Here is a 15,855-nt window from a genome sequence, read left to right on the forward strand (position 1 = left end):
GCCAGATTTGGAAACATGAAGGCTGTTGTAGTAACCATAGAAAAAAAGTGATGGAAACCTAGAACAGGTTTGGGTCTTCAGAGGTGGAGAAGAAGGAGTCTTTCTAAGAAAAATAGCCAAAAAAAACCCCCCAATATTTGGTAATCAATCAACAAGTATTTCTTAAGAGCATATTATGTGCCAGGCAAGGTGTTAGGTATTAGGGATACAAAAATAAAAGTCAACAAACAAACAAAAAGTTCCTGCTCTTCAGGAACTTACATTCTAATAGGTGAGAGAACATGTATATATGCAAGTATATGAAAAATATACCTGAAATTCATGTAAGATTATTTGGAGCTGCTGGAAGAACAAATAACCACAGGTTCAAAGATTTCTGTGGAGCTTTGCTCTTATAATTATATAGTTCATGAGTCCCTATCAATATGGTTTCATTTTGATAGTCTACCAGAGGACACAATTAGCTCATTTTCTGAAAAAACATGGAAAGAAAAGGAGCACACCTTGGAAGGGCAGTGTAGGTCCAAAGAGGACCCCAAGGTTAAAACTTTAAAGTCATGAAGATTTATGACCCTTAATTGTGGGTTTGCAAACCTAATGCCTGGATAAATAGCTTTACTAAAAAATATAATCCCCTAGTTTTATTATACTGAGTCAGTCCCCTGTGGTGATCCTATTTGAACATAATAAACAAATCTGCTAGGATACTCCATTTAAGCAGGCAAATTGATTTGGTGAGAGTTCAGGGAAATGATCCTTAATGAGATCAGTCCATGTTCTTCCCTTTCTCCTTTGTTATGGCTCATTCCCTCCCCCAGCAGTTTCAGCACCTTCTAGCAAGCTGTGTACAAATATCTGCCAAAGCCACCAGCCCTTATCACCTGTCCCATGTTAGATGTGTAATACTAGTTGAAAGTAAATGCCAGAATTTGTTAACTAACTAACAGCAAGTGTCAGGCATCAGACTAGAGAGAGAAAAATTTGTCTTTATTAATGCAGAATTATTGTCCAAAGGTGCCTATGTTTTTCTAGTCTTGTAAACATGATTTTTTAAAATTGTAAGTCTTTAATGATCGTTTCCACAGGCACTGGGAAAGTATTTCCTTTCTTTGCACCTCAGAAAATAATGATTCTTTGTTTCTTCCAGTAGATTTCAGCAGGAAAAACTTGATAGCTCATCTCTCTTCTCTCCCTCTCTGCAGGTAATCAAGGACAACAACAGCTCGTGAAAAGGAAGTGATTCTGGGTCTTCCCAATGCCCCGAAGAGGAAGAAGGCTAGAAAAATACCAGAGAGCTAAATCCTCTGTTCTGGAGACAAATTTTTATTTGTCTGTTTCTGTGGGCAAAGGCAAATGGACCTTAATTAAATGAAAGGATTAGAACATGATGATTTGATTGAACATTATGGTTTATGGGACATTCCAAAGACATAATTCTGGGCTGCTCAGAGTTTGTATTCCCTCTGCTTGACCTCCAAAGGGAATGTGGCCTTTGGTTAAAATCTGATTCCCCAGCCAGAGTATAGAGCAACTCCTTTATCAGAGAAATAGTCTGTACTTTGTGTAAGAGCTTCTGTGAATTGACTAAACTTAGGGATTGCTTCTCCCTTTTTCTCCAGTCTGGAAAGAAGATGAGCAGAAGGGTCTTGGAGCTGCATTTTTTCTCCCAGATGACAATGATTGGCTGAGGGTGACAGTGCAGTGCCAAGGGGTGCCAACATGGGGAAATTCATGACCCAACATTGGGGGTGGCAAACCTCCAAAGATGTTGCCAGTGATGGAGGTCTCCACTTTGGGCAGGATCAATTAAGGAAATAAATGCTAGACATTATCTTGGGGAAGATAATCTAGGTAGAAAGGTAATCTGATTATAATGATGAACAAGATTGCTTTGATATGAAACATTAGACGGGTGGCATAAGGAAATGGTGACATTAGCAAATACATTCATAGAACCAGCTTTGAGTTTCCTAATATCTTTTTGAGTATTCATTGATAGAACTGCCTTGTTGGTTAGCACACAGATTAAATATACCATGGTGGCTAAAAAGAACTCAAACACATGTCCTATCATTAGGTCCACCTTTGGTGGATGCTGGGACTAGGGGAAATACTGGGGGCCTTGAGATTTGTTTTTATTCAAGTGAAAGTCAGTTGGGCCATCTTGAAAGAGGAAAAAAGGCAAGGCAGAAGCATATTAAGCAGGTACTATGTGCCAGGCACTAGGCTAAACACTGAGGACACTAGTAGAAGTAAAAAAGAAAAATGGTCCCTGTCCTCAAAGAGCTTATTGTAAACTGAGCAAGACAACACATAAAAAGATGAAAGTGGGTATGTATGTGGGTGCATCTGGGAAGAATTGGGGGGGAGAGGGACCATGCTGGCTTAGTCCAGAAAATTTGCCCTGAAAGGAACTTGACAAAAGGAGGAGATGGCGAGCATGGCAGCAGAATGTTCCAGGATGAGTAGCAACTCATAGCCAAAAGGTTATGTCATATAGGATGAATAATGGCTCTTGTCAGCCAGCCAGGATCAGTTCCTTCTCTATCCCTTTTCAGCTCTTTAAATGACAAGGAATCTAAAGGTGCTTGAAAAAAATTTCCATAATTGTAGTAGAAAGAACATTGCATTTGTCATCAGATCACTTGGCTTTGACTTTTGGCCAAACTGAAGTGTAGTTACCTGTGTGACTTTGAATATTTAATCTCTCTCTGGACCTGGAGTTCTTAACCTAAGTTCTTTACCTTAATAACTCTATATGTTTGTAAGCACACACATTGGTATACACACAAATGTATGGGTATATGATGCATGGGTACCCAATACACACAGGTGAAAAGAAATCTACGTTTAAATATAAATGGTTTCTTTCACAATCCAATATTTTATTTTAAGCATTAAAAACTTAATTCTGAGAAGGGTTCCACAGACATCAGACAGCCTAACAGAACACAAAAAAGATTACAAATCTCCAGCTCTAGGGACTGACCTCCTTCCTCAATTGCAAATTGATCTCCAAATGTCCTTTTAGCTCTTCATGTTTCTGTAGCCCCGAGTATCACCATGGATGGAGTGATCCTGAAACTTTTAATCATGTCTTCATTGTCTTGGTAATACAGTTCAACCTAAAGGCTGCAAGACTAGGCAAGAATTCTGTCTATTCTGATACCAGAAAGGACTACAGCACATCAGAGCATTCCTGCCTCCAGGGGAGGAACTATCAGTTTAAATCTTCAATAATGGAGTGTTGTTGAGAACGACTGATTTTTTTTTTTTTTTTTTAACACATCCTTAGAAATAAAATGAACCACAGGTGACTCCCTGATATTAACTGTCTGGGGCCAGGATTCAAATCCGGATCTCTGAATATTAAAGCCAGTTCACTTTCCATGACATCACGATGTCTCTCTCATATGAAACCAATTTAGAATCTGGATCTAGACTTGGCTGTGCTCCCTTGAACCGTGAGTATATTAACCCCATTTCCCCCTCCACCCACCCCCAAAGGCCATCTTCTTTTCAGGCTATTTTCGGCTCATCTGTACCTATTCGTTTGCAACACTTGTCATAACAGGAAGCCAGTTTCACATACTGTAATCCCCAAAACACGTTTCAGCTGCACGTGGAGAGCCGGGGTGGGCTGAGGGAAAGAGCAGGAAGATTAGGCCCTGGGAGACACCGCCAGCCGCTAATGCCGGGCTCAGCCAGCTCCTGGGACCCAGCCTCCCCACCCAGGCCCAAGCCTCCAACACCAACATCCAGACAATCTCGTTTTTCTTCCAAATGGAGTTGGTGCTTTATTTTTTTTTTTTTTTAATAAAGCATTTGAGTAGGCAGCAGAGCCAGTCAGAACTGTTTATTTATAGCTGTGAATTTTCGGTGCTGTATAAATTAGAAATCATTGCTGAATGAGGTCCGCGCCCACTCACACACGCAGGGCTGCTATCTGTGAGTCCTTTCACACAGTTTGACTATACACAGTCTAAAATGGGAGAAAATGACATGCTCTGAGTCAAATGACAGAGTCACAGCTAAACTGCAAGGCAGAAAACCAGCAATTATTTTTCCTCGGCACAATATGGGGAGTGCGACAGGTGCAATTATCCAATATTATTTAACAGTGGCGGTTTGTGGTATAGGGAGAAAATAAAGGTTTCCGTGTCTTGATGGGGGGAGGGGAGAGAAAGAAAGAAAGAACCTGCTTTATAGTTCCTATTTCCTAGGATTAAGCACTGTTTTGCAAAGTGAAACTGGCCATTATCTTGAAAAGGGAGGTCAGAATCACCTGGATAACCCATCCCTTATCCCTCAACCTCAAAGTTAGCTTCTGGATACCCCAAGGGTGAGCAGGAGTGAAATGCAAATAGTTTTAAGTACTCTAACCTCAACTAGCTCAATTTGTGGACTAAGTTAGAGGTGCCTGTAAATTTCTCTTTAGAGTACTTCTTCCATTACCTTTCAGATTCTCCATTTCTTTTTTGGAAACTCCGCTGAAACAGCTGCTATTCCATTCAGGCAGATTTTGAAAGGCCACATGGAATCAATTAAAGAATATTGGATTCAGAATCTGTGAACCTGAATTTGAATACTGATTCTGCCGCTTAGTGCTTGTGTGCCACTGGACAAATCATTTCTCTGGCCTTCAGTTTCATTATTTTTAAAATGAAGGAGTTAGATCCCTTCCAGATCTGGATTTTCTGGCCTAGTACGATGATACAAACCCCCCAAGAATAGGGGCTGTCTTATTTTTGCATTTGTATTTCTAGAGTCCCAGGCATTCAGCAGGCATTTAATAAATACCTGTAGTATGGTTAATCCTGTCTCTTTAAATCTCCATCCTCATTCTTACTTCCCATTTTACCTCACAACTGTTCCTCCCACCAGGAATATCTTCTCTCTTCTATTTATTTTAACCTAATGCTCTAATCCATTCTTTATTTTCTAATTCCTCCAAGAAATCTTTCCTCATTGAGCCTATTCACACTGGATTTCTTTCTTATCTGGGCTCTGATTATGCTTGTAGCTCAGTTACCACTTGAATAGATCTCCTGCTATACAAACAAAGGTGTCATTTTAATAACAGCTAAAATGTGCTTGGGGTAAAACACTTCAGCCAGCATTTTATACTGCCTTAAAGTTTGCAAAACACTTCACAAATATTATTTGTGATAATATAAATATATTTATATTTTATATATAAATAAATGTAAATAAAATATAAATAATATAAATAATAAATAAATATAAATAAAAAACATAAAGGAATAGTCTCATTCCGTTGTTGTTTGCTCCTGTAACTATACATTGTGAAGAAAACAAATAGCTTTATAGCACTGTACAGGTAACTTCTGCTTGGACCAATTTCTTTTCTTCCACTGAAAGAACATTTTCTTAATTTGGTTTAGAAGGTAAACTTGGTCTTTTTTTTCTTTGTTTTGTTTTTGAGAGGTTTAGGTTGTATAATAGCTAAAGAGGGTATCTCAAAGCTAGGAAAAGACATGGGTTCAATTCTTACTTTTGACACACACTGGCTGTCTGATTTGGCTTTTCAGTGCACTAGACACCTTTGTAAAACTTTACATTGAAGAGAAGGTGACAAACTGCACAGGAAGAAGGTATTTCTTCATCTGGGAGTTCTTGCTGCCAATAAAACTACAAGTTCTTATCTCTATGTATAGAGGTAACTAGATGGCTTATGGATAGAGTAGACCTTGAGTCAGGAAAACCTGAGTTCAAATTCAGTCTCAGGACTTAACTGTGTAACTCTGGGCAAGCCACTTGATTTCTTTTTATCTCAATTTCTTTATCTATAAAATGAACTAGAGAAGGAAAGCGTAAACCACTTCAGTATCTTTGCCAAGAAATTCCATGGACAGCATTGCCATGTGTGTTCCACAGGATCCCAAAGTTTGGGACATAACTGAACAATGACATTTTATGTGTGATCTTTTTCCCTCACTAGATTATAAACATTTTATAAAACTAGTCTTATTACTTCTATTTTTCCCTAGGGTTTCAAATATGGCGCTATTAATACCATTAAGGCAGAGCAAGTTCAAGCTAGATAGGACCTAAGGGATCATCCAGCTTTTGCCCCCTCCTTTTCTTTTTGGCTAATGAGGAGGTTTAGACCTCCTCCTCAGGTCAGAAGCAGGATCTGATTTCATTTTTAAAAACTCTACATCTTTTTACTACACTGTGGAATACTAATAGTAGTAAGGGCAGCTAGGTGATACAGTGGATAGCATGCTGAGTCAGAAATACCTGAGTTCAAATCCTGGTTGTTTTGTTTGCTAATTGTGTGACCTTGGGCAGGTTTGAGCACTTAATCATGTTTGCCTCAGTTTCCTCATCTGTAAAAGGAACCAGAAAATGACTATCTCTGCCAATAAAAGACTAAATGGTATAATGAAGCGTTGAAATGACTAAAAAAACTGAACAACAATGGTGGTATCTTCAGACCAAGTTAGAAAAGGAGAATCTTGCCATAGGTTGGTGGGGGAGATATTTAGGGGCAGATATCCCTTTTGTAGACTCTAGGATTACCTCAGATATACATCTTGCCTTGAATTATAATCTGGGTCACCGGCAGCAAGGGATAGAGGAGCAAATACTGTCTTTGAAGTCAGACAACCTGGACTGACAGTCATTATCTGTGTGAGCTTGACCAGGTCCTTTCATGTCTGTTTCCCAATCCATAAATAGCAAGAGTTTGACTAAAAGATTTCTTCCCGCACCTTGGGTTATGATCACTGTTTTCTATGCCCCAAATGGGGTAGAGTGGCCGAAACAGCATGCAATGAGTGGCTCATGAGTAGGGCTGTTTCTGTTCTGGCATACTTTCTCTTAGACTTATAATGTTTCAAATGGGGACAGAGAGAAGGGACAGGGAATGTTACTCCCCAGGGAATAAATCACTATAATAAAATTGTTGGCCCATTTTGTTCCCATCACCATCATTATCTGATATTATTGCAATATTGTGCATGAGCATAGATGAAAATGGTATCTACTTATAATGTAGCTTAAAGAGCTAGGAGGGAGTCTCTCAAGACCTACCAAAAACTGTGGCTGAAATCTGAAATTCCTATTCTAAAGTTTCAAAGTCTTTCATTCAATAGGAAGGGGGATCAAGAGAGAGACAACAGACAGACAAAGAGACAGAGACAAACACAATTGAAAGATGCAAAGATAGACACAAACAGGCAGGCAGATGGAGACAGAAAGATAAAGACACAGAAACAAGGCTGAGAAAGAGATTGAGAGTGCACACCCTTTGATCCAGCAATATGACTGCTATGTCCCAAAGACATAAAAAAGGCAGGGGGACACCTGCATTTTTGATTTCCTTCACAAGCTAATTGTACAATATTTCAGAGTCTGATTCTTTTTGTAGAGCAAAATAACGGTTTGGTCATGTATACTTATTGTGTATATAATTTATATTTTAATATATTTAACATCTATTGGTCATCCTGCCATCTGGGGGAGGGGGTGGGGGGTAAGAGGTGAAAAATTGGAACAAGAGGTTTGGCAATTGTTAATGCTGTAAAGTTACCCATACATATAATCTGTAAATAAAAGGCTATTAAATTTTTAAAAAGGGCAGGGGGAAAGGATCTAATTATGCAAAAATATTAATAACACCTCTTTTTGTGGAAATTAAAGGGATGTCCATCAATTGGGGATAGATAAGTAAGCTATGGTATAGGATTGTAATGGAATTTTATAAGCAGAATGATTTCAGAAAAACCTGGAAAGACTTACTGAACTGACGCATAATGAAGTGAACAGAACCAGGAGAATATTCAATACAGTAACAGCATTATTGTTTAATGAAGAATTGTGAATCACTTAGCTAATTTCAGCAAGACTATTCCAAAGAACCAGGTTTGCCTCAGTTTACTCACCTAAAAAATGAATGGAGAAAAAATGGTAAATTCCTCCAGTATCTTTGCCTAAGAAAACCCCAAACAGCATCATGAAAATTGAACATGACTTGAGCAGCAGAAAAGCTCTTTGCAAAGAAATTTTTTGTCCCCTGCATTATTCCTTAGCTCTCCAACTGTACTAATGCAGGGCCCCAATTATCTCTCTTAGACACAGAAAAAAGTGAGAGAAAGCTTTGCTTTAAAGGAAAAAAGCTTGTAAAATCTTCAGCAGAGACTAGGGTCCAGTCTAAGCATGTGTGTACATGGATAACTCTCTGAGAATTTGTTTTCACTCAACACTTTATTTGATTAAGGTTCAAAGTATAAAGCTTCTTAGCTGAAGCAAAGTTAGAAGAAAAAAAGACTTTGGGAGGAATCTACTATGTTATCCTGAAAACTATGTAACCAGGTATCCCTTAAAGCTGTTCTCAAATACATTTCAATTATCATTTTTCTGCACAGATATTAATTCAGTTTGGCAAATGATTTTCTTTTCTTTTTCCTTTTAGTTTTCAACATTCATTTTTATAAGATTTTTAAGTTTCATTTTTTCCCCTCTTATCCTTTCCCCCAAGACAGCAAGCAATCTGATATAGTTTATACATGTCCAATCATGGAAACGTTTCCACATTAGTCATTTTGTGAAAGAAGAAACAGAACAAAAAGGAAAATCCACAAAAAAAAAAACAAATTTTAAAAAGTCAGAGTAGTTTACTTGGAATCAGTATTCTGACCTCCTCCCTCCTAGTTATTTGTCTGAATGTAGATAGCATTTTCCATCATGAGTCTTCTGGAATTATCTTGAATCACTCTATTGAGTGATATAAGAATATAACTATAAGAGTTAAATCAATGATAGTTGATCATTGAACAATTTTGCTGTTACTATGTATAATGTACTACTGGTTCTGTTCACTTTATGCAGCATCAATTCATATAAATTTTTCCAGGTTTTTCTGAAATCTACCTACTCATCCTTTCTTACAAAACAGTACTCTATTACATTCATATACCACAACTTGTTCAGCCATTCATTCTCCAATTGATGGACATTCTATCAACTTCCAATTCCTTTGCCACCACAAAAAGAGCTACTATAAATATTTTTGTACAGTGGTTTTGCTAGATCAAAGCGTTTGCACAGTTTGATTGCCCTTGGGGCAAATTGCTCTCCAAAATTGTCAGATCAGTAAACAATTCCACTAACAAGTCATTGCCCCTATCTTCTCCATCATTTATCATTTTCTTTTCCTGTCATATTAGTCAATCTAATAGGTATGAAGTGGTACCTCAGAGTTGTTTTAATTTGCATTTCTCTAATTAATAGTGAATTAGAGCATTTAAAAAATATAACTATACATAGCTTTAATTTTTTGTCCGAAAATTGCCTGTTCATATCGTTTCACCATTTGGGGAATGACTTATATTCTTATAAATTTGATTAAGTTTTCAATATACTTGAAAAATAAGGTCTTTATCAGAAATTCTTACTGCAAAAATTGTTTCCCATCTTTCTGCTTTCCTTCTAATCTTGGCTGTGTTGGCTTTCTTTATGCAAAAATTCTTTAATTTAATGCAATCAAAATCATCCATTTTACATTTTATAATGTTGTCTCTTGTTTCAACATAAATTCTTCCCTCCTTCATAAATCTGACAGGTAAATGTTCCCTGCTCTCTTAATTTGCTTGTAGTATCATCTTTTATGTCTAAAACATGTATTCATTTTGACTTTATCTTGTTATATATATATGAGATATCAGTCTATGCCTATTTTCTGCCATAATGATATATTCCAGTTTTCCCAGAAGTTTTTGTCAAATAGTGAGTTCTTACCTCAGAAACTAGAGTCATTGGGTTTATCAAACAGCAAAATATCATTTACTAATGTCTTGTGTATCTAATCTGCTGCACTATCTACCACTCTATTTCTTAACCTGTATCAAATAGTTTTGATACTTTCTGCATTATAATATACTTTTAGATCTAGTCTGGCTAGGCTACCTTCTTTTGGATTTTTTTTTCATTAATTCCCTTGATATTCTTGACTTTTTGTTCTTCAAGATAAATTTTATGATCTTTTCTAGCACTATAAAATACTTTTGGCAGTTTAATTGGTATGGCACTGAATAAGTACTTTAAATAGAATAGTCATTTTTATTAGATTAGCTTGGCCTACACACAAGAAACTGATATTTTTCCATTTGTTTAGATCTGTGTGAGAAAAGTATTTTTTTTATTTGTATGAAAAGTATTTAGTAATTGTGTTCATGTAGTTTCTGGGTTTGTCTTAGCAAGTAGATTCCTAAATAGTTCATATTATCATATTATTTTAAATGGAAATTTCTCTTTCTGTCTCTTGCTGCTGAGATTTGTTGCTAATTTACAGAAATCCTGGTAGGTTTTGTGGGTTTACTTTGTATCCTTCAACTTTATTCAAATTGCTAATTATTTCAAGAAGTTCTTTTAATTGATTCTCTAAGATTTTCTAAGTATAATGTCATATCATCTCCAAAGAGTGATAATTTTGTTTCCTATTGCCTATTATAATTCCTTCAATTTCTTTTTCTTCTCTTACTGTTATTTCACCCCTGATAGTATAAGTTTCTAGTTTATCTTTAATATGGATAATGGTTGTTGATGGTTTTAGATAAAAGCTATTTATCATTCTTCCATTTATTCCTATATCCTCTAGTGTTTTTAATAAGAGTGGGTACTATATTTTGTCAAGAGTTTTTTCTTTATCTATTGAGATAATAATTTGATTTGTTAGTTTAGTTATTGATATATTCAATTACTCTGACAGTTGTCCTAATTGAACCAGTGCTTCATTCTTGGTATAAATCTTACCTGCTTATTGTGTATTATCCTGGTAATAAGTTACTATAATTGCTTTGCTAATATTTAATTTAAACATTTTGCCTTAATATTTATTACAAAAATTGATTTATAATTTTCTTTCTCTATTTTGGCTCTTTCTTGTTTAGGTACCAGCAGCATGTTAATGTCATAAAAAGAATTTGGCAGGATTCCCTATTCACCTATTTTCCCAATTAGTTTTTATAGTACTAGAATTAATTGTTCTTTAAATGTTTTGGTAGAATTCATTTGTAAAGCCATGACCCTGGAGATTTTTTTTTAGGGAGTTATTGATAGCTTGTTCAATTTCTTTTTCTAAAATGGAGTTATTTAAGTATCTTATTTCCTCTTCTGTTAATATGGGTATTTTATATTTTTGTATCTATTCATTCATTTTAAATAAATTGTCAAATTTACTGGCATACAGTTGGGCAAAATAACTCCTAATATTGCTTCCATTTTCTCTTCATTGATAGTGAATTCACCCTTTCATTTTTGATACTGGTAATTTGATTTTCTTCTTTTAAAAATCAAATTAACCAAAGTTTAGTTATTTTATTGTTTTTTTTCATAAACCAAAATGTTTTATGTTAGTTTATGTTTTATGTTAGTTTAATAGTCTTCTTACTTTCAATTCTTTAAATCTTTTCTTTGAGTTTCAGAATTTCTAATTTAATGTTTAATTAGAGATTTTTATTTTATTCTTTTGATATATTTTTAATTACATACCCAATTCATTAATCTGCTCTTTATCTTTATTCATGCAAGCTTTCAGGAACATACAATTTTTTTCTAAGTACTGCTTTGGTTGCATCCCATATGTTGTGTCATTGTCAGTCTTTGATGAAAATATTGATTTTTTTCCCCATGATTTGCTCTTTGACCTACGTTTTATTAAGTTTCCAATTAATTTTAAATCTATCTTCCTATGTTATTACATGTAATTTTTTGGTATCATGATCTGGAAAGGATGAATTTAATATTGCTGCCTTTCTGCCTTTAATTATAAAGTTTTTAATGACTTAATACACAATTTTTTGTAGCTGCCATGTACTATTAAGAAAAAAAAGGTATATTCATTTCTATCCTCATTGAATTTTCCCCAGAGGTCTATCATATCTAACTCTTTAAGAATTTTATCCCTCGCCTTAATTTCTTTCTTGTTTGTTTGTTTTTCATTAGATTTATCTAGTTCAGAGAAGGGGACGTTGAGATTCCTCACTAATTTTGCTGGGGTTTTTTTCCTTCCTGTAACTCACTTAACTTCTTCTCTAAGAATACCACTTGCTACATCTATGTTTAATACTGATATTAGTTCATTGTCTATGGTACCCTTTAGCATGGTGTAATTTCCTTCTTTGTCTCTTTTCATTAGATTTATTTTTGCTTTGGCTTTGTCTGAGATCAGGAAAGATTACCTGCTTTTCAAAATTTCAAATTAAGTGTAATATATTCTGCTCCAGTCTTTTAACTGTATTTTGTGTGTATCTTTCTGCTTCAAATGTGTTTCTTGTAAACAACATATTGTACAATTCTGTTTTTTAATCCACTCTGCTATCCACTTCCATTTTATTAGAGTTCATCCCATTCATATTCAGTTATGAGTATTAACTTTATTTCCTCCATCCTATTCTGCTCCATTTATACTTTTCTCTCTCCATTCATTCTGTCCCCCTTTACCATGTGTTTTGCTTGTGACCATGTGTTTTACCTTTCTCAACCTGCCCTCTCTTCTATCAGCCTCCTCCTCCCCCCACCCTTCCTTTTATTTTTCCTCTCCTACTTCCCTTTAGGGTAAGATAGACTTCTTTACTCAAGTGAGTATGCATATTATTCTGAATTAGAGCAAAATCCAATGAGAGTGAGGTTTGAACAATGCTCATTTTCTCCCTTCTTGAAAGATGTTCTTTTTTGGATCATGACTTTCTGATAATTCAGTAATTCATAAATTCTCTCTCTAGGTCAGTTGTTTTTCTAATAAGATATTTTACATTTTCTTCTATTTTTTCTTTCTTTTAATTTCATTTGATTGATTCTTGGTGTCTCATAGAGTCATTAGCTTCCACTTGCCCAATTCTAATTTTTTAAAGGAATTGTATTTTCAGTTAGTTTTATATCTCCTTTTCCATTGTTCTAATTTTATTTGCAAAGCAGTTGTTTTTTTCAATGGATTTTTTCCCCCAGTTGATCAATTCTATTTTAAGGAGCTGTTTTCTTCAGCCAATTTTTATGTTTTCTTTTCCAAGCTGTTGACTTTTTCCCATAATTCTCTTGTATAACTCACATTTCATTTCCCTCTTACATAATTTTTAAAATCATTTCTGAACTCTTCCAAAAGAACATTTGTGGCTTAAAACCAATTCATATTACCCTTTGAGGCTTCATATGTACTTCTGGGGTGCAGAGGGCACTGTCCCAAGTTTCTTGCACTGGGAGTCAAGGGGGTCTGGTCACTGGTTACCTGTGCCAGGGCCTCTAGGGCTAACAGCTTGCCCATTGAGCTAATGTGGCCTTGCCTAATCATGCCTACTGTGCCCTGGGATCCAGGGCTGTCAGTTTGCCTGCTGTGCTGGAGCTGGAGGCCTCACAGCTAGTCTACTGTGCCCCTCATTGGCTGAGTCTGAACTGCCAGGCCTTGGTTGCTGATCTATGCTGTGGTAAGAGCAGCCTGCTGGCTTGCCCAGACATCACCTGCACTGGTTTACATTCCCTTTTTACCCAAGGGAGACAGGCCTTTCCTGAAGTCCTTCTATGTTATTTTGGGTTGGAAAATTGTTTTGCTCTCTCTGTTTGTGGATTCTGTCACTTTAGAATTCTTTTAGAAACTTGATTTAATGTTTCCGAGGCAAACTGGGGAAAGCCCCAGGCAACTTGCTGGTTTCTCTCTGCCATCTTGGCTCCAATCCCTTACAAATGATTTTCAGAAATTGTTAGACCCAGCCCAAATTATCATTTTTCTGTAGATTTTTTTATAGACTCTGTCCACAAGTACTTATGTCCTGCTCTTCCTATCCTTACCACTTAAAAAGAACTCTTAATGAACTTTTATTGAATTGAGTTTCTTTGCCAATAATACATTTAGTCTTTCCCCACAAGCATAAATTCTCTGGAAAACTGCACATCAGTAGTAGAAAAAGGAAACTTACATTCTTTTAGTCTCTCAGATTAATTTTCATTAGCTGTCATTTTAGACTCCAAGCCTATTATTTTTAATGGCTATGTTAAAAACAAGATATGGAAATGGAATATAATGGGGAAAGTACCAAATCTGAGATCAAAGCAACCCCACTAATTACAATCTGTGTGACTCTGAGCAAGTATCTTATCCTCACAGTGCAAGCCTCAGTTTCCTGATCTGTAAAAGGAGGATGTCTTCTAAATCTGAATTCCATAATTCTATTTAGCATTAAGGCATATAAATGTTGTATTAACTATTCAGAGAAGAAGCTTAGGGCCGATGTAGGAAGAAAGGCATAATGCAATCTAACATTAAGGTCAGTTAGGTAGGGGTGGGGAAGGGGGCAAGCTAGCGAAGATCCAGAGATCAAAGAGCTGCCAGCATTTCTTTGGAGACTGATATGTGGAAGATCTTTTAGTAGCTCTTTGATCTGTGACTATTCTCACCTCACAGTTCCCTTCTTCTACATTTAACAGAGAAAAGACTCCCTCCTACCTATTTTCTCTTTCATCCCTTTATGTGACCTTCTGACAGACAATTTCTCTTCTTGGCTCACCAACAATTCTTTGGTCTAATTATTCATAGACTTCTAGACTATTGGAGGTAGAGGGACTTTAAAAATAAGTTACTTCACTCCTTTGCCATTTTAAAAGGATTTGGAATATTTTTGGAGAAGCTAAATGGTACAGTGGATAGAACACTGGATCTGGAGTCAGGTAGATCTGAATTCAAATCTGTCCTCAGATGCTTACTAGTTATATGATTCTGAAAAAGTCAGTTAACTTTTAAGATTTAACTTAGCTTAACTTAACTTAAACACTTAACCCTGTTTGCCTCAGTTTCCTTATCTGTAAAAATGATTTGGAGAAGGAAATGGCAAACCAATCCCATACTTTTGCCAAGAAAACCTCAAATGAGATCACAAAGGGTCCAACACTACTGAAACAATTGAACAACAAAAATATTAATAATCTTTGTTTTTATATCACGTTCATTTCCATATAAATTCTTTCCCCTTCTCAGGAAGTCTTTCCTTGAAACAAAGAATAAGAGGAAAAAGTATTCAGCAAAACTCATCAACATATTAACTGTATCTGACAATATATAAAGCAATCCACATGCATATTCCCCTATCTCTATGAGAAAGGAAGGGAGAAACATTTTTTTTTCCTTTGGGGTTAAATTTGGGTCATTTTAATTACACAGTTTTGTTATTTTGATTTCCTTTTACATGGTTGTAATCATATATATTATCTTTCTAGTTCTGCTGACTTCCCTCTATATGAGGCCATATAAATGTCCCCTTGTTAAATTGTTCATATTCATTATATCTTTTGGAACAATACTATCCCATTGCATTCACGTATCATCATGTCCTTAGCCATTCCCTAATCAATGGACATGTTTTGTTTTTTTTTTTTTTTGTTTTTTTTTTTTTTACAATTCTTTGATACCACCAAAATTGGTATTAGGATCAACATTTTGGTGTTTGTGGGAACTTTTTTTCTGCCTTTAACCTTTTTGGTCAAAGTTCTTTAGGTTAAGGGATCTGACCATTTTCATCACCTTTTTTTTTTTTTTTTAGCATAATTCCAAATTGTTTTTCAAAATAATTGAAATGATTCATCATTTCATCAAATATATATCAATGTACCTGTCTTTCAGCAGCCCCACAAGCATTATTTCTATCTTTTGTCATTTTTGCCAACTTGCTACTTCCTCTTTAAAGATGAGGAAATGAAGTCCCAGATCACAAAGCAAGTGAGTGACTCTCAGATTTTCTAAGTCCAGGCCTTGTGTTTTTTCCCCCAATATATCACATGCTCTTCATCCCTGGACTACTACCTCAACTATTCTTAATAGAGTTACAGACATTCAGGAAATTATAT

At 35.6% G+C, this 15,855-nt stretch overlaps 1 protein-coding gene across 1 annotated transcript in view; it reads left to right on the plus strand.

The window, feature by feature from the left end:
• The window catches only part of ADTRP (androgen dependent TFPI regulating protein), a 107,528-nt gene extending 102,387 nt beyond the window's left edge, over positions 1-5,141 (plus strand). Inside the window, exon 6 of the mRNA XM_023496340.2 lies at positions 1,203-5,141. Coding sequence (XP_023352108.1) covers positions 1,203-1,240 — 38 coding nt within the window. The 3' untranslated portion in view covers positions 1,241-5,141. The remainder of the gene's footprint in view (positions 1-1,202) is intronic.
• Positions 5,142-15,855: the final 10,714 nt, after the last annotated feature.

The sequence above is a fragment of the Sarcophilus harrisii genome, chromosome 1, assembly GCF_902635505.1.
Source record: "Sarcophilus harrisii chromosome 1, mSarHar1.11, whole genome shotgun sequence".
NCBI classification, from domain to species: domain Eukaryota; kingdom Metazoa; phylum Chordata; class Mammalia; order Dasyuromorphia; family Dasyuridae; genus Sarcophilus; species Sarcophilus harrisii.